At 53.8% G+C, this 19,769-nt stretch overlaps 1 protein-coding gene across 1 annotated transcript; it reads right to left on the reverse strand.

Annotated features, from left to right (window-relative positions):
- Positions 1 to 154: 154 nt before the first annotated feature.
- On the reverse strand, positions 155 to 19,131 carry SYT11 (synaptotagmin 11). Its single transcript, XM_049634831.1, is given in 5 exon segments — positions 155 to 3,275; positions 3,825 to 3,948; positions 12,046 to 12,756; positions 12,758 to 12,873; positions 18,668 to 19,131. Coding segments are annotated over 5 exon segments (1,296 nt in total). The 5' UTR covers positions 18,702 to 19,131; the 3' UTR covers positions 155 to 2,964.
- Positions 19,132 to 19,769: the final 638 nt, after the last annotated feature.

The raw sequence follows: 19,769 nt of genomic DNA on the forward strand, positions 1-19,769 counted from the left end.
CCCGACTCTGCCTTTTCTAACAAGTGCTCCAGATGGCCACGGATCAGGTGCTGTGGGGCCCACACTGGAAAGCGCGCCCTGGAACATCCCGGAGTCTGAGGACCAACCTCATTCCCAGTCACCGGCTCTCAAGAAAACCATGCACGTGTCCCTGTGCGTGTTTAATGTGAGTCAGTCTTTATTTTGCACTTGTGTGGTGCATTAACAAAGTCCACGTACAAGATAGCGTTACACATTGTAGGTTAGCATTACAGCATTATGCAGTGTCACACAACTCATGTTAGCTTTTTTCCGTTTTTTCTTCTTTTTTTTTTTTTTTGAATTTGACACATTTATTTTGAGTTTCATTTTTACAAGAGAAGACACAAGGTAAAGAAAGACGACCACATCGGAGAAGGATCATGGTGAGGGCGATGTCACGGTCGTGGCCATAATAAGAGCCTTCCAAGAAAAAGGACGGGTACCGTTCCCTCTCCTGAGCAAGCCGCTCCTGTCCCACAAACCAGTTCTCTCTGTTTTCATATCTAGAGCATGTTCATGGACACGTACCTCGTGGCTGTGCTCCACCGAGAAGAACCGAACGGAGGAATAACTCATAGAGGGACTTTTGTTATTACGAAAAACTCTTGTCTTCCCAAAGGAATCAAGATTATCAGCAGAGAAGGACTGACTCTTGGAAAATCAGAAGTGACCGTTCCCTAACCCGTTCCCGACCACGAGTGCCTTGTGCAAAAGCTAGGGTGCGACTCTCTTGTCTTTCAACTGACTCCGAGGAGGACACTACTCCTCCGCCCTTTCAGGTGGCTCTGGGAGGGACACGGGTGAAAGCCAAAGGCAGCTAGGAAACTTTGGGACAGCAAAGCCAAGGGCATGATGGATCAGGCGTGAGGTAGGAGGGAGGGGCCCTGTGCTGTCTGCCTCCTCGGAGGCCACTCCTGGCTCCAGAACTACGGTCCCCGCCCTGTCACCTCACCGCCCACTGCTCAACAGCCCAGAAGAATGAGGGAGGAAAGCCGCCTGGAGGCGGGGGGCGGGGGGGGGGGGGAGGACGGGGAGAGGGGGCCGCAGGAGGGGCTACAGGCACTCAGCGGGGCAAACACCAGACTGTCTCGCCTGTTGCTTTGCACTGTTTCTGGGAAGGACACGAGCGGGGTGCTCAGCGGTTTCTGATCTTCAGACATTAAGGCGATGAAGAGGAAGCAGGTTTTTTCCTAAGGGGGCTTCAGGACGCTCCTGTCCGATTTACATTAAACTATCTCAAAATGCATTTTTAGAAAACAAAAATTATTTTCTTCTACGTATGATACAGTATTTACATTCCATGGAGTATAGGCTGGAGACCAGTGGGGACACCGCCAGGCTGGGGAGTCAGACGAGGGCGGGGGCCGGCGGCGTGGGCTCCGGGCCTGCTCGGCACTGCTCCGCACTGTCAAGAATCCAGGCTTCAGAAAGAACAGCAAAGGGATTCAGGGGGAGCAGACTGGTTTTAAATCCGCAAGAGCTCGGGGATCGTCAAAGGCAACATCGCCGCCCTGTCTGGACACGCGGCCTCCTCGGAGGCCAGAGGGAAGGACGGCTCTTGTCGGGTGTGGCCCTGCCTCGGCGGCCCCTTCGGGCCTTGGTTCCGGCTGCTGCTCGTGTGAGCCCCCGCGCAGGCCAGAGGAAAGGCCTGCTGGCCCTGCACGCTCGCCTGCAGCCAGCGGACCAGGTGTCTGCCCTCTGGGAGGCCTTGGCCTCAGAGCCACGGCCCGCCCGCCCGGAGTCAGGAGGCCTGAAGTTGAATCCCTCGCACCCTGGGCTGCCCCCATCCCATCCCTCCACCTGGTCTCGACCCCTGGAGCCCAAGAACCACGAGGGACGGGATGTTATAGAAGATTCCAGGTTACCTCGATCACTCCTTAACTCACGTTTACTTACTTCGTTGTTTTTAAGAGCCGCGATTGAAAAATTTAAGGATACAGACTAGTTTCCGCAGGCCCTTTTCCTTATGAAGCAAAGCCAACCTCCTCTAAGCTACCTGAGAAGACTGCAGCTTCTCCATGGTGAGCATTTCTGGAAAAAAAAAAAATGGTCAGTTTCATCCTTCGAACCAGCAAATGGCTGTCACTTGCTGGTGTAGCTGCAAGGTGGTGACGGGCACCTCCGTTCTGCCCACGCTCACAAACAGCGTCTGGGACCGGCCGCACGAGCCCACTGGTGCCACCGGAGAGCCAGATCTGAAGTCTTCAAAGCTCCCTCCAGAGCAGTCATCTAGTTCCGTAAACCCGAATTCTACCTAGTGAGTCTGCTGTGTTCGTGTGCTTTGTCACAAATTAATCACAGACTGCCCCTGCCCCCTCCCCACGGGAACGCTGGCGCAGAGACCCCACGCCTCGGATCCTCTCTCCCCTGCAAACCCTGCCTCGTCCACCCGGCCTGTTTCCTGGCTCACTCTGGACCTCTGGACCTTGGGCTCAGCCAAGGAGCAGGGGTGTCAGAGAACACGGGGAAGATGAAGCCGTGAGGTCTCACCTGCAGAGGTGGGGGGGGGGAGACGGCGCCTCTCCAGCAAAGCCCGGTAAAAAGAGGCCAATTTCAGGTAATCAGCAAATACAATTCGGCACAAAACACGATTTTCATGGATCAAAATCTGTAACTTGATATTGGCAGTTAGGCTAATTTCTTCAGTTTGTATTAGACATGCAAGTATAAGGTTACATTGTTATATATAGACTGGCGAGGCCTTTCCCTCTCTTTTTCCCCATAAAAAAAAAAAAAACAAAAAAAGAATTTCTAGTGCCTTGCGAAGGAGAAAAATCATCATCACTAAGAACTGATCTGCAGCTGTGGTCACGGGGCGTTCTTCGTGGGGTTTATCTTGTAAGAAATCTTCTTCTACAACTAAAATGAGGTTTTAAGTCTGCTTCTCCCTGGCATCTCCCCGCCTGCCCTGCCCGGCCCCGGGCTCAGGCGAGGAGCACAGGATTAGTATTCGCTCAGACTGTGCCACTTGGCCACGGGCTTGCGGGGGCTCTCGCACACCTCCCTCCAGTGCTCCGCCCCGCTGGTGGTGATGCTGTGTGCCCCCAGGATCAGCCTCCCCACCGCCTCGTTCTTGGTGGTGCGGTCGAAGTCGATGACCAGAAACTCGATGCTGATGTCAGGCAGCAGGTCAGGGGGGATGTCGTAGACGAAAGACTCGTTGAAGACTGGGTTCAAAGTGCACTTTTTCACGTGGGTTTTCTTCTTGGCGATGCGCTTTCTGCCGTAGTAGACGTTCACCTTGACGTAAGGATCTGGGGCCGCCAAAGAGACAAGAAAAGAGGGAGACAGACCCATGACACGGTCCTCCTGCTGGTTTCGTGTTGGCAGGGAGGGGCTCTGACGTTCCTCTCGTTGGTGGCCCCTCACGCCAAACCCGCTCTGACTTTACGTGCGTCTGTCTGCCTGGGTAGGGGGCCACGGGAGCCAAGCGGGAGCCTAACAGAACTTCCTCCAAGTCAGGTCTGAAGAAACCCCGTGACACCAGGAGGCGTTTGCAAGGGCGCCGGGACTAACAAAAGCCCGCAGTCTTTTTGAGATGTCTCGCCCGGAGCGGGGGCTCAGCACCTGGCACGCACACCCGCCCCGGCCCCGACACCCCACCAAACGTCAAGACCCCATACGCCCACTCACAGCACCCCCGCCCCCCGCTAGGGAGACCTACAACCCAGGCAATCGCCACGAGGAGAGCGTGGACAGAGGAACAGGATGCTAGGGGTCCTAAAGCGCGGGCGCTGTCGGGGCCCCAGGCCGGGACGCGGTGGTGCTGGGACGGACAGAAGTAGGTTGGAGTAAATAGCTGCTACCTGAGAGACCGGTGATGTCCATTTTCGGCAGGTGTCGGGCTTTGAGGACCACCACCGTCATTCTCTGTGCCACGGGCTGGTATGACAGAGACACCTGGAGCTCCCCTCTGCTAATGCACTTCTGTGGAGAAGGAACAGCAGGTGAGGGTCCCGCCACGAGGGACAGAGCCTGGCACAGTGAGTGCTCAGCAGTGACCGGGGGAGGCACAGGGGAGACGGTCGCCCTGTGGGGATGTAGCTACCAAAGTAACGGGGAGAGAAAAACGGGAATACTCTACTTCCAGTCCTGACACCAAATAAAATCATCTGCAAGGAGAGGCAGCCTCGACTAGTATTCAAGAGCGCAGACCGTGAGGCCAGGTTGGTCCGGATCCAAGTCCTGCTCGAATGCTTGTCTGCGTGACCTGGGACAAGACCTGGACGTCTCTGCGTCACTTTCCTCAGCTGAAAGATGAAGGTACAAACGGTACTGACCTCAAAGCATTATCGAGAGGATTAAATACGTTAAAATCGGTAAACGTTTACCTGTGCCGGTGCCTGGCACATGGGGCGCGAGACAGAAGCGCATTGTCTCCGACGGTCTCATTTGGTTCTCGCGATGAAAGTTTTGGAGACTGTAGACTGGAAGGCAGGAAACTTGGGTTGGAGCCTTAGCTTTGCCATTTACTCACCACCTGGCTTTGGGCACGCTCCCGAACTTTCTGGCGACTGTTCCTCCATTTCACAAGGTGGATGTCCACACCTGCTCCTCCTGCCTCACTGAAAGCACTTCGGAGTGCTGGCCCCTCCCCCACTCACGTCTGCGTGTTCCTCTTTTTTTTTTTTATTTTATTTTATTTTATTTTATTTTTTTCAACGTTTATTTATTTTTGGGACAGAGAGAGACAGAGCATGAACGGGGGAGGGGAGAGAGAGAGAGGGAGACACAGAATCGGAAACAGGCTCCAGGCTCTGAGCCATCGGCCCAGAGCCCGACGCGGGGCTCGAACTCACGGACCGCGAGATCGTGACCTGGCTGAAGTCGGACGCTTAACCGACTGCGCCACCCAGGCGCCCCAGCGTGTTCCCCTCTTTACGTTTTATGCCAGGTTCTACTTTGAGCTTGAAAAATGTCCTTGGTCCTCCAAGGACATTAAAAAATAAATTTTTTTTAAACTTTATTTATTTTGAGAGAGACAGCATGAGTGGGGGAGGGGCAGAGAGAGAGAGAGAGCAGGGGAGGGGCAGAGAGAGAGGTGACAGAGAGAATTCCAAGCACGCTCTGCTCTGTCGGCGCAGAGCCTGATGTGGGGCTTGAACTCACAAACCATGAGATCATGAGTTGAGCCAAAACCAAGAGCTGGACACTTAATCAACTGAGCCATTCAGGTGCCCCTCTAAGGGCACTTGAAACAATATTTGGATACTTACTACAAGCTGGGTGCTGGGGATCTGGAGCAAATAGGACCCAAATCCTTATTTTTTTCTTTCTTTCTTTTTCATCTCCCCGCATTTTTCTTTTCTTTCTAGTCTCTATGCCCAAGGTGGGGGTTGAACTCACAACCCCGAGATCAAGAGTTGCATGTTCCACGGACAGAGCCAGCCGGGCGCCCAGGATCTGGTTCTTGCTCCCAGGGAGCTTACCATGTCCAGAGAGACAGGCGCAAACAAACACGCCCTCCTGGGGGCCGTCAGGACCCGTCCCAGTGCTGCTGGGGGACCCACGGGAGGGGGGTTTGCCACACGACCTCAGGGCTGAGTTTATGACAGTGAGTCCGTGGGAAGACGGGTCAGGACGAGCGGCAGGAATGGCCGCTACGAAGGCGCTGGGTCCTGAGAGGGTCCCCTGTGTTCCCAGAGTTGGGGGGAGGTGCCAGGAGGAGGGAACCTGGGGGGTGGGTCAGGCGAGGGCCTTGGAACCAAACAGCAGACTCAGCCGCGGCACACAGGCCAAGGGCAGCCAGCCGGCACAGGGGCGACAGGCGTTGCCGCCGTCGACAATTTATGAAGGCCGCTACCGTTCTAGTGGAGGCTGGACAACTGATGGACGGACGGACGGACGGACGGACAGAGCAGAGGCGGCCCCGAGGCTGAGGAGGGGACACTGAGGCCGGGACCCGGGGATGGGTGTGGGGCAAGATGTGTCAGGAAGAACTGACGGAAGTGGAAGTGGGAGGGGAGAGTGGAGGGCAATTTCTTGTTTCTTAGCTCATTTTAAAAATTATGATCACAAAAAATTTTTTTTCTCGTTAACAATCTTTAAACATTTTAACGTGTATCTACCTTTTTATGAAGTGAGGATGGGGCTGGGAGAAAGGAAACAAGAAGGAGGTGGGGCTCAAGGAACACTGGACATAATAAGGTAAATTTGGGACAGAAACCACTCCCTCGCTACCAAGTCTCGTTCCTATGTCCTTCAAAGCCCTCAAGAAATGTCACCTACTCCAGGAGTTCGCGGACTGCGCAAAACCGGGCCACACGCTCCCGACGACAACGTCCTGTGCACCTGCTTGGGGAAGGCGCGATGCTAGCGGCTGGGGCCGGCCGGGGGGCGGCGGGAAGCCCTATCTGGAGAAGCTCGCAGACTTCTGCGCTACCTGCTCAGGGTGCCTGTGCAGGAAAGAACAGCAGCGAGTAATTTAATTAGCTCGTCAGTGGAAAACGAGGAAAGAAACCTAAAAATCTGTGCTTTGACTAGAAGCCTAACTCCCCTCAAGGAATGAAACTGGAGTAATAGCTCGCCTGGTCCAGAACCTTTCCTGAGGCTACATTTCATTCCGGGAACGTACGCAAAGGTCCGTGGTAGGGCATCACGGGACTAGGATTTAAACTCACCCGCTAGCTTTTGAAACCGAAGTCCAAAAGCGAACAGACTTACAAAAGATTTTCATGGCTTTTCTCTGCTAGACTGAACCCCACGGTTTTTCCTTTCCCAGAACATACATGTTGTCAGCTCTCGATGATGTCCGCGGAAGCACCCTCGGCCAGCTTAGGGTCACGGGCTGGTTGTCCCTGCCAACCGGTATACTTCTGGGCTGCTTCCTTTTGACGTGAGTCAGAACGCAATCGGAGAACGTAAACTCATTTTTACTATTAGGTACGGCCAAATGGCGTCAGGAAAGTAATCCCACGCGATAAGGGAAATTAAGCGCCTTCCAGAGGAACATTCAGAACTGAGCTATCCGATACGGTAGCCACTAGCTCCAATTTAAACGTGTCCGTTTAAATTTAATTTTAAATTAGTTAAAATTAAGTAAGATTAAAATTTTAGTTCCTTAGTCACGCTAGCCATATTTCAAGTGTCCCGGTGCACGTACAGAACATTTGCACCGTCACAGAGAGTTCCGGCAGCGAGCACTGATCTAGAAGGAACTTCTGGGTGATCTGGGCCACCACTTCATTCCACGAGCCCCAAAGAAATGTTAACTAGATTTGAGGTCTGGAACATCCTTGAATACTGGCACTAAACACGAAATATGCACACACAATCTTTTTTTTTTTTTTAATTTTTTTTTTAGTGTTATTTTTGAAGGAGGTAGAGCATGAGTGGGGGAGGGGCAGAGAGAGGGAGACGGAATCCCAAGCAGGCTCCAGGCTCCGAGCTGTCAGCACAGAGCCCGACGTGGGGCTCGAACTCACCAACTGTGAGACCATGACCTGAGCCGAAGTCGGACGCTTAACTGACTGAGCCACCCAGGCGCCCCTGCACACACAATCTTTAAATATAAAGATTTAAATATAATCTTATATTACTATATAAAATTAATTATATACAATTAAATATAATTCTCACTTTGTATACAGAAGAAGGGTAGATGGCGTAAAAGGGAAACTCTAAACAACAGAGTTTTTTGGGGGCGCCTGGCTGGCTCAGCAGGAAGAACGTGCGACTGACTCTTGATCTCGGGGTCATGAGTTCGAGCCCCATTTTGGGTATGGAGCCTCCTTTAAAAAAGTTACATGAGCCTGATCGTTAAAAACAAAAACCCAAGTGTTTTATTTAAAAAAAAAAAAAAAAAGCATTAGCTATAAAATTATAGCTTATGTTTCCTAATTATTTGGTTAAAACTGTGTTTTGTAAATCATCCCTTATAGCCAAATCTTTCCAGTCTAAATCCCCATGCCCCTTCCCTAGTTCTCAGAGAAAGTGAACAACTTCTGGTTACAACTTTCTTTTCTCCCCTAAAATCACCCCTCAGGCAGTTGTTCTCCATCTGATTCCCACCCCCCCCCTTCACCTCTGGTCATCTTACTTGGGCAGAACGCCCACCCCTGTCCAGTGCCCCCGGTGAAGCCCAGGTCAAGTCTGCAGCCACAACAGCACCCGAGTGCCACTGTGCCTCCACACTGAAGGCCAGATCTCACGTCCCCTCCCCTCCCCCCTTCTCTTTCCACCCAATTCCCACTGCGAGTGGCATTGTCAATGGCTCTTTCTCAAGGGATCTTTGTCAAGGGCTGGGAGTGAGCTCCGGTTCCCAGCCCCCTGGCCGAGTGAGGCAAAAACCCTGCTGGGGGCAGACAAGCAGGAGTGCAGGGGGAGGAAGGGTGTCCTCCGTGCCTGAAAGAGCGGGGAGGCTTTGCTCTCAGGCGCCTTTCTCCCACAGTGCAGAAGAGGAACAGAAACAGTGGGGGTAGGGAAGACACGGTAGGGTGAGGGTCCGTTCCAGAGTGACTGGCGAGCCACACAGTCTTTGCACCAGGTGGCCCCGCGCGTCCTCGGTACAACTTTATTGGGGCCAGAGGTCCTCTGGGGCCACCTCCACACCAATCACAGTCATGGGAAAACAAGAGAAACAAAAACCTTGATGTTCAACCACATCTTCTTTTCCCCAGTACACACACACACAGCCACTCTCTCCGTGGCTCATTTCTTTCTCTCTTTTCAGTCCCTTTTGGCTCGACTGGATGACCTCTCAGGTTCCTTAGGAGTCTGAGATTTCGAGAATCCTGGCATTCCCACGACCAGTGTCCCAGGCCATCAGCACCAGATGTGGCCCAGGAAAGATGGGAAGAGATTTGGAAAACAATGACGCGAAGAGATTCGGGGGAATCTAACAGCTCTGCAAGACCCGCTTGTCAGTTACTTCTCTTTCCACCCTCTCTTGCCCCCAGGCCCCCTCTGGGCCGCCTCCCTCCCCCTCGTGGGTGGGTGATCTTTTATGGGAATTTACTTGAATTTTCACTCTACTTTAATTCACTTTGATTTTTATCCGAGGGGTGGCTGGCTGTCTTAGAAGAGCAGGAGACTCTTGACCTCAGGGTCATGAGTCCGAGCCCCACGTTGGGTATAGAGCGTACTTAAAAACAATAATAATAATTTCTAACCAAATGAAATATTAGAGAAATAGCTGCCCCCCGCTCCTCCCAAAAAAAGCTGGTTCCAGAGTCCAATTCAGGGATTTAGGGCATTATAGAATTTATACTGTGATCTTCTTTTACTAATAATCAAGGGCTAATTTTTCCTAAGAGCTGAGAGCGCTCTCCGTGATCCCATTAGCCTTCTCTGCCAAGGATCAAGGCTGAGAAACGGTGGCCGCTGGCCCCGAATGAGGACTAAAATGGGAGTCACAGATGACAGCCAGTCCTGGGCTTCTTCAACCAGACCACACTAGGCAAAAGGAAGGATGAGAGGCGATTTTTCTGCTGAAGGAAGTTCAGGTAGGGGTGTGGGGTTATCTGGGGAAACCCAATTCCCAGCAGTCCCCACCCAAGCCTCCGGGTGGGAGAAGAGAACGTGGCCCTGTATTATAACGGATGCCTTCCACAGACCAGAAAAAGCTCTTTATAGAGTGCGGGACGGTCCAGAGCAGCTCTAACTGCTGAGCCAAGGGGAGACCCAGAAAGGGCAGACTCTGGGCCACAGCAGGGAGGCCGTGCTACAGGCAGGCGTGTGGACTCGTGGCTCGGGACGGAGCGCAGCCCTGGCCACAGGCGCTGGCTGCAGAAACACGCTGAGGAGGTCCAGCGGGCTGGAGGGCTCTGCGTGTCCTGTCTGCGCCTCTCCCAGGGGGCCTGTTGCTCAGGATCCTCGCCCTGGCTTGTCCCTCCTGAAGGGAGTTAATAAAGTGGAAAGAAACGTGGCTCTTGCCAAGAGCCCCTGGCGGTTTAGCAAATGCCATTGTCTGTGCTCCCTGGCCAGTGTCCGGGATTTGAGGCTGTTTTGTTCCCAGCCCAAATCAGTCCCTTTCCTGGCCAGTCTCTCCCCAGCTGCAGCCTGGCACAGAGCCATCGCCTGCTTTCAGCCTTGGGCGGCAAGAGCACGAGCCGTCTGGGGGAGTCTGGCCAGCTGGTGGCTTCACCGAGGCTGGGGCTGCAGGGAAGGACGGTGTGCAGCGCTGATGAAGGCAGGCAGTGGAGCACTGGGGCTGCTGGAAAGGAGGAGCAGGGAGGACTCAACAGAGCCCCGAGGAAAGGAGATGGCGGGGAAGGGGACGTGGTGGAGGGGGCTGAGAACATGTCACCGCCGCAGTTCCGACCCGTGCTTCTGAGGGTACAAGAGCCTCTGCTGTGTTGGGCTCTCGGACGTCTCCCCCGTCTTGGCAGGGGACCAGTTTGGGACCCGAAGAGCACCTCTAACGCCCTTCAAGATGCGGGGGCTTCTGGCCCCTGGGAGGCAGGGCTGGTGTGCCACGCGGTATCCGCAGCTCCCCGGGCAGTGGCGTGGCCGGGCGGCTGCTGTGACAGGTGCCAGAGACACAGCATGGAAGGGAGGAAGGCGCCCTCGTCCAGCGGGTAAACCGTGCCCGGCGCTCAGGGCACACCCAGCCTCTACTGGCCCCGTAAGCCTCCTTTGTCCGATCCTGGCCCTCCTGCCTCCCTGCTGAGTCCAGTGTGGGCCTGGAGGTGGAAGAGGCGTCGGGAGAGAAGCATGGCAGCCAGGGCCACGGCTCTTTCTGGAAGGTGAGCAGTTGTTCTCAGCGGCCCTGACATCCTTTCTGAACCTTCCACCTCCTTCTGCACACCCCTTGCCTTCCTTCGTTTTGTTAAAATATAAATGTCTGCTAACCACACGTACCTCCCAGGGACCAAACCTTACTGATGACAGCAATAACAGTCGCGGTTACGATTTCTTGAAGGTTTACGGTGTGCCTGGGGCTACGTAGATGTACCATCTCGCTTAGTTCCCATCAGAAACCGAGATCAGAGGAGCTAAGCAGCTCGCCCAAGGTCAGCTGGCTGGCGAGATTTGGATTCAAACTCGGGTTCGACTTCAAAGCCCCTGTTATTAACCACTCCTGTCGTATCTTGCAACAGGAATGAAACTCTGCGTTTAAAATGCCAACAGCCTCTTCCACGCTGACCACCTGGCTGTTGTCAAGACCGTCTTTCTCCTTCACTAAAGTAAAGGCCCCTCAAGGGCAACGACGTGCCGGACGCATTATCTCACCTAATCCTTACAACACTGCAAGGAAGACAGTATTATCGGCCCCATTTCACAGACGGGGAAATGAGCTGAGGAGGGTTCAGGCGCTCACCGGGGCCACTCGGCTGGGAGGTGGTGAGCTGGGCCTGGAGTCAGCCAGTCTGGCCAGAGCCGGAGCGCTCCACGGAGAACCACCCTGCTCCCCCGGTTGTGGGAGAAACGGGCGAACTGGGGGAGGGGGGGCACGTTTCTTGCGCCCCTGAAACCACAGGTCAAGAGCCAGAGCCGCCCAGCGGGGAGGAGGCAGGAGGGTGGGCCCTGACTCCCCGGCCGATCTGTGCAAATGGGGTGCCGAGGATGAGCGTGTGTGGCGGGGCTGAGGCCCGGGAGAGGGGCTGGGCGGTGAATCGAGTCCCTACACGGCATTTATGGAACGGCTGCGAACACACAGACACACGATACTACTTATACCCGCGATCCGGGCTGAGAAAGGGAAGCTGAGGGCAAGATGACCGAAGCCCCGTCACAGTTCAGCAGAGGAAGGTCACACGTGACTTTGGAGAAGAAACCGGCCCCCACAGCATTGATGTCGTGGGGGTCTAGGACCGGGGGGCCAGCCCGCTCCAAGCAAGCCCGGCTTAGCATCAGGATGCCCAGCACTGGGCGAGATCTCAGCAGCTGCCTGTGCCTCTGTCCGTGCCAAGTGCCTTTTGGAGGAGACTCGGCTGGACAGGCCCTCCGTTTTACTCCGGCCACTGCTGACTCCTGACAGCCCCTCCTTCCATCCGTCCGCCCCCTGCCCTCCATTTGTTCCCCGAGCTCTCATCTCCCCCAACCTATCAGTCCCCCCACCGCCAACACGCTCTTCCTCCTCACCTGGATGTTCCTTTTGGTGATGTCCCTGGTCAGCTGTGCCTTGCCCGTGCTGGGGTCCACGCCGGCCAGCGGCACCATGACCTCCCCGATGACGTCGTCCCGGGAGAAGCGGTCAAAGCTGAGGACGAGGAAGTGGAGCACCAGGTCTTGCAGCTGGCTGTACGGGATGCCGTAGAAGGTGAAGGTCTCGTCAAACACGGGGTCCAGGGTCTTCCGCAACACTCTGGTCTTCACCCGATGCCGCTTGTCGGGAAGGATGGTCATTTTGATGTAGGGGTCGGAGCCCTGGGTCTGTTCATCCATCACCGGCAGCCCGTGAGCCTCCTGGATTGTCACCACCAGCGCTTTTTTCGGGAAGTTATAGTCCACCGAGAAGGTGAGGGATCCTAGCATGACGTCCTCCTCCGGAGACGACGGAGAAGTGGTTTTGCTCTCCCCAGGGGTCAGGCTCGCGACGGGGCTCCTCAGTTCTTCCCCATAGTCCACTTTAATAGGTAGCTGGTCCATACAAGATCCAGAGCTGGGGCCCCCGGGGCCTTTGTCTCGGCCCAGCAGGCCAGCCTCTGCCGCGTCCACCAGCACGCTCCCACGCCCCCCTTCCCTCCCGGGGCCGTCTTTGTCTCTCCGCACTTTGATGATTTTCTTCTTGTTGCTGAGGGTCTCTGGGTATATGCTGATGCCTTTGAGCATGTGGATAAACTTATAGGGGGGGGGTCTTGTGCTTCTTCTCTGCCCGCTGGTGGCAGCATGTCCACACGAAGACGGTCACCGAGACGCACACCACAAGCACGGACGCCCCGACGAGGCCGGCCACCACTGGCGACACATCTGCAGGTGGAGACCAGAGACGCGTCAAGGCAGTGGACCTCAACCCCCGTCTGCAGCTCCTCCACTGGGGGCCTCTGCGAAGCCAAGGCAATCTGGCACCTGCACCGCCAATCCGGCCCGTCTGGGCTTGAGAACCTCCCCTCTCCCGGGGATGCCCCGCGCCATCCCCTCCCACCAACCACGGCTTTTCCTTTCCACCGAACCCGGTGAAGTCTTTCTCTTCTCCAGGAAGCCATCCGGGAAGGGCCCCACCCGACTCCCCGTTCTTTCCCCGGCCCTCTCGCAGCACTTAAGGACTTGGGTCGCTCCTACTGATTTGTGATTCACATAAAGCTACCTTGTAGGTGTTACAAAGTCACCTCTACCTCCACTGTTACACAACGCTCAAGGGCACAGGCTGCGTCTGGCTTCGGGAGAACATTCCACAGCATCCAGCACAGGGTTTGCCGTGGGCCTGTGCGGGCCGCCTGGCAGCTGGGGTAGAAGAATGCAGGGCTGAGCCTGGGTGGTTTGGGGAGTGCGCTCAAGGGTGGTAAAAAGAAGTCTGGATCTGAGTATTTTAAAAATACATTCCAAATTTCAGCTCCCAGTTCCCAATGCTTGCATCTTAAATAGGAAGAAACAGGGACTGTGCACAATGTCAGCTCTCTGCTCAAATATCACCTCAGCAAGGCCTTCCCTGACCACCCTACCTCAAAGCTCAACCGTCTTCCCACCTAGACCCCCCGCCCCCGGGGTCCTACTCTGTGTCATCGTCTCCATAGGTCTTATCTGTCTCACACACGGCAAAACACATGCGTGTGTGCACCCCCATAATATATATAGGAACACACACACGTGTATAATTTTACAGTAAATAACTTCTTCACTAAAGAGTAAGTTTCACGAGAACAGGGATTTTGTCTGTTGGGTTCATTTCTGTATCCCCAGTGTTGAAAACACAAACGTGTACTTGGTACGTATTTGTTGCACGAACAGATAACTAAAGAGAAACAGACCGTTTCCTTCCCTTCCTCTCCTCTTGTCCTTTCCCACACAAGCTGGGACCCTAACGAGTTTGGGGTTTCTTTTGCCCTTTAAGTTCACTGAAGCCAAACTGGATTTGGGCCTTAAAGGTCTAGATAAGGCCTCTGGTTGCCCACATTACTTTTTGGGGAAGCCATGCGTAGGGCAGGGGGGACTAAGGAAATAAACGTGACTTCAACATATTCCAGATTCTTCCTGAAACATCCCTCCACAGCTATCTGCCCAGCTCACTGCCTCACCAACTGCAGACCTCTGCTCCAATCTTACCTTATCAGAGCAGCATTTCCTGGCTGCCCCAAGTGAGATAATATGCCCATCACTCTGCTTTATTTTTCTTCATAGAACTTAGTACTCCTGACATATATTCATCTGTCCTCCTTACTAGATAAGATTAGCAATAGTGACTGTCTGTTTTGATCACTGCTATATCCCCAGGTCCTAGAACCATGCGGCACATAGTCAGTAGTCATTGAAGAAATGAATTAGTGAATTCACGACAGCCTCCACAGACAGGAAAAAAAAAGGAGTCCGTATGATTACATACATCAGGGATAAATGTAAAATTCTATATTGGCCTTCAAAAACCTGTTGATACACAATGGGAGGCCTTACTTAACAGGTCTGAGCAGAAATAATCTAGTTGTTTATTCCAAAGTATAATTAGGCTGATGCCAACCTATACCAGCAGTATGATGTCCCGATGACAGGGTTGGGGGGGTAGCATAATTTAATCTGCACTGGGATAACATATATGGAATGTTCTGTCTGGCAATGACAAGAATAAAAATCGCTATTTTTCTGTGTGCATTTATTGTGTCCTTGCCTTGTTCTAGAGCTCTCTCTGAATCAATGAATTCACTGACTAGGTACCACTAATATCCTCACTTTGTAACTGAGGAACCTGGGGGCTCAAATCTGCCATAGGCCACGAGGTAGCAAATGGCGGTGATGGGATCCAAACCCTGGTCTGCCTGACCCCAGAGCACCTCTTCATTAATGGATAATCAAGATAGTAAAAGCCCTGGAAACCATATCAAATGAGGAAAAGTTGAAGGAATTGGAGCTGAGGGGTCTGGGAATAACAACTTTCTTCAATTATTCAAGGCATTTTGATGGAAAAGGTCTGATTTGACATTACAAAGAGGACAGGTCTAGCACCAGTGCATACAAGCTACAGGAAGACAGATTTTGACTCAGTGAAAAGAGTCAAATTATTATTAGTTCAGCCTCACAATGGCCCGGATTGCTTCATAAGGCAGTGAACCTCCAACTGAAAACTTCTGGAGGTTTGATCACCGTTGGTCAGGCATATTCTAAGAGAGATCTCTTCAGTCGAGATTGGACTAAATGTCTCTTAAGTTCTTTCTCCAACATCCCATGATGCTATGAAAGTTGGGATCAGGCAAGAAAAGGAGACATTACATTTTTCAATAATATTAAGGAGTGAAGCCATTAACAAAATAAACCAAGGTTTAAATAATAATAGTGTTTATTCTCATATATTAAGTGAAATAAGAGCTGTTAGTGACAGGTTTCATAAAACAGGAGCAGCCTTGGTGGTAAGCTCCTTGAAGGCACGTGGAAATAACATGCTGTCCATCTTTGAGTCCCTGAGTCTTTGCATTTAACAGGAGCTCAGTAAATATTTGTTTGACCAACTGATTGGATTCAGTTGTCAATCAGAATGGGCACAATGTGAAAAAGTGGCTTTCCATTCACCACCGACCAGGGACATTCCTGAAAACTGCTTGCTACTGACTAATGACAGTGAACACCGGTTGCCTCCATGAGAAGAGGAAAGCAGGAAACCGACAAGACAGGCACATTTTTGACAATGATGTGAAAGGGAGGTGTAAAGGCCTCGGCTGGGGACACTGGAGTAATCCTTTTGGCTCCACTATAGATCTACTCTGTGATCTCGCAACAACCCACTACTGCTTATAATGCCTCCACGTCTGCGGTTAGAAGATGGAGGTGGAGGTGGGGGGCGCGCCTGGGGGGCTCAGTCAGTTGGGCGTCCGACTTCGGCTCGGGTCACGATCTCGCGGTTTGCGAGTGCGAGCCCCTTGTCGGGCTCTGTGCTGACAACCCAGAGCCTGGAGCCTGCTTCCGATTCTGTGTCTCCTCTCTCTGCCCCTCCCCTGCTCATGCTCTGTCTCAAAAATAAATAAAAACATTAAAAAAAAAAAATAATAAAGAAGATGGGGGTGGGATGGGTAGAGAGAAGAGGAAGGACTCCCACTTTCAGGGGGATAGAGAAGGGAACGAAGACAAGCAGATGAAGCCATCCGTGGCTTATCCAGCTGCTCTCCTCTACCTGGTTTCCCACTCTTGCCCCATTTTCTTCTTCATTTTCATATCTGTTAACCCTCTCTCCCCCACACCCAAGGCAGTGAACTAGAAAAAATCAGAGATGCTGAAACTCAGAACCCTCTGTCTTGCTTTAGTCAAAAGCTTGGTGGGAAAAGGAAGTCGGAACTAATGGCTGAAGCCAGCGTTCTAAAGTAGTCGTAAATTGCAGTGACTGCTTGCTCCTTTTTCCAAGGTCACGGATAATTGAGTGTTGGCTTGGTGTATCTCCCGAGGGCTAAGGCATCTGAAATGAAGTACTCTGTGAGATGTGGGGAAGTCAGAAGTGGCAGCTATGTAGGACCCTCTGTACCCGCCTAAAGACCTGGGAGCCATATTGGGGCTGTGCCCAGCTCTCTCAGCCTTTGACCAGACCTGCTGTTGACACTCCCTGTGCCAAAACATCAAACAGCCTTTCCCTGTCAAGTGGGCCAGGGTGACACAGTGAAATGACAACGGACTTTGTTTTGGCGTCAACTGGACATTGGTTTGAATCCTAGCACTACCCTTGCGTGTTTGTTTGACTTTACCCCAAGTTACTTTATCTCACTGAACTTCAGTTTCCTCATCTGGCAAATATATATAATAATGCTAAAACTGGAGGATACCGTAAGGACGAAATAAAATGGAGTACGTAAAAGGCTGAAATAATCTTTTCTCGCTCTCTCTTTTTTTAAATTGAGATAGGGGAGATGGGGGCCGAGGGAGAGAAAGAGAGAGAGAGACTCATCAGCAGGCTCTACACTCAGTGCCGAGCCCAACAAGGGGCTCGATCCCATGACCCCGGGATCATGGTCTGAGCCGACTGAGCCGCCCAGGTGCCCCCGTCTTTGAAAAATCTTTTTTCTCTTTTCCCCCTAAAAGAAACTACTGCATTATGTTTCGTAACTTCTAACTTTCTCAGGAACCTGGAACCGCAATTAGAGAAAAGAGTGATGTTGGAAAGAAGGTGTAAGAAGAAAAACAGCAGTACGAAAATCACGGAGTGCTCATGTAACCACAAAAGGGCCACCTATTTCGGAAATTCGGGACTCAAAGATAAAGACGCAGAAGGTGAATGAGGTGTAAGAAAGAAATACAGCTAAGATTTAGCCTTTGGGAATCAGTGGGAACCAGTAGCTAATGGGTGTGATCTGTTTTCTGGATGCTTCCCCTGCTCAGATGTCTTCTTTCTGATAGGTGGGAGAGCTCATTGGCTTCTGTTTCCATGAACCTCTTACTGGGGAGTGAGAAAAGCCATTTCCTACTTGGATTACGGCCCCACCCTAAAAGCTGTGGTCTGGATGCTCGAGATTTCTGGGTCGTCTGAGGGACAGACAGGCTGTCTTAGGGGATGTGAAGGACCCCTTGGCCGGCAGCAACGCTCATCCAAGCTGGGGTAGACGTGAGGGAGGAGCAGGGCAACTCCTCGATTTTTGGCCCAGGAAGTCTGCACCCCTGGCCCATTTTGGAGGAAGCCCCACAGAGGAAAACACTTGCGCGCCCAGCTTTTCTTTCCCTTCTTCCTCCCATTTTCCACTCCACTCTCCGCCCCTGGGCGTGCAGCCGAGCCGAGAGCCCGGAGGCCCGGGTCGGGGGCCAGCCGCTCCGAGGTGACGTAATGCCTTCCCGGGTACACAAAGCGGCCTCCCCCGGGCCCGGCCTCCCCCGCCCCCCCCCCCCCCCCGGCCGGGCCCGCGCCCCCGCCAGCGCCAGCGCCAGCGCGGTGAGTCCCCCTCTCGGAAAAGCCAGCCAGGGAAACAGGGAACAAAGGCCCGGGGAGAGGGGCCTGGGCGCTGCCAGGAGGCCCAGAATAGACATCACGTCATCCCCGGCTCGGCAGCGCCAAGCGCCATTTGGTAGCAGCGGACGGACCCACCATTACGGTGCAGAACCGCGCTCGAGGGCCCTCGGCGGCCGCCAGCCCCGCGCCCCGCGCCCCGCCGGCCGGGCAGCGGCTCCCCGCGCGCCCCCCCGCAGCCCAGGCCCCCCCCCCCCCGAAGCCGGCCCCCCGCCTCCAGCCCCCCCTCCCCCAGGTCCCCCCCAGCTGCCATCTTGGCGCCCATCCCCCGCCGCCGCCCTCCCCCGCCGCCCGAGGAGCAGTGGGAGGGGGAGCAGGGGGCACCGCCCTGCGCGCCCCGAGGGGGAGGGGTCCGCGTCCCGCTCCCCCGCCCTCCCCCACATCCCCCTCCAGCGCGCGGACGCGGCCCACACAGGTTTCGGCGGCCGTGGGGACCCGCGACCCCCGGCAAGTCCCGGGCCTGGCCAGCTCTGCAGCCCGCAGCTCAAGTTCAGGCGCCGCCCGCCGCCGCAGGCCCCATCCTGGCGGGGGCTGGCGCTTGGGGGCCGGGTGTGGGCTCCGCTCCCTCCCAGCACTGGGCTCCTCTGGCTTCGCAGACGTTTCCACTGGCCCGGGCTTAGTTTTCCCGGCTCTACTTACCAAAGCTAGGTCGGATATTGGTGATCTCAGCCATGTCGTAATCAGAGGCTATTGCTGTAAATGCTTTTTCAGTGGTCGGCCAAGTCTGGGGACGCCCGGCCAGCACCGAGGCCGCCGCGGTAGAGCGCTAGCTCAGGGGAGGGGGGGTAGGTATCTGGCGGACGCCTCCTGCGACGGCCGGGCCCCTGGTTGCCAGCTGCGGGCGCCTCCTAAGATGCTCCAGGGATGCTCTGAGCGAAGGATGCAGGTGCAGCCAGACTGGTCCTGATGCGAGGTAGGCCCCGCCTTCTTCCGAACGGCCCTCGGCAGAAGACTCCGCCTCCGTCCGAAAAGCTCCGGAAGTCAGGCCCGGCCCCTTTCCGGAAGCTCTCCGCGAGGGGACCCCTCCCGTCGCCGAGATTTCTTGGGGACGAGACCCCGCCCACTGGCGGGCTGTGGGTCCCTAAGGCGAGAAGCCCCGCGGCCCGAGCCAGAAGTGTAGGTCCATTTTCATCTGAGGTCCTATACATCCTGTGATTCCGGGTTCCGGGGCTTAATATAGCGGCAGAATGTTCTGGATGACAGGGACTCCAGAATTTTGGAAAAAGAAAATTCTATACTGCCTGCATTTCAGTATCGTTTGCCATTATTGTTAGGCATTTCTGAGACCGCTAAAGGTTATTATGGGAACTTATTTAAACTTCAGCAGCTCTGATTAAAGACTAAACCAGGTGATGTTGCATAACTCTGAAAAGTTACTGGGAATAATTGTAGAAGCAAAATTCTACAATCTACGGATGGATTTTGTGGTGTGTAAATTAAAGTTTTGTTTTGTTTTTTCTTTTTTCTTTTTTAAGGCTCGTGTGTCAAAGGTAGTGGGTATTTCTCTTCCAAAAGCTTCAAGTGCATAGGGCTGCTTAGGGGGAGAGAGAGAGAGAGATAAGGGCAGAACAAGAGCAAACCAACAGATCTGTGTATTCTGCAGGTTGAAAAACAGGACAGACAAAACTCCAACCTTCTAGAGACTTCCTTGGCATTTGGGAGAGGTAGGGTGATTCAGGTTATAGACTACTGGCAGTATCTCCATGATTACCTCAATTTCACTCTCTTTGGCTGTGGATGC

The sequence above is a fragment of the Panthera uncia genome, chromosome F1, assembly GCF_023721935.1.
Source record: "Panthera uncia isolate 11264 chromosome F1, Puncia_PCG_1.0, whole genome shotgun sequence".
Lineage (NCBI taxonomy): Eukaryota > Metazoa > Chordata > Mammalia > Carnivora > Felidae > Panthera > Panthera uncia.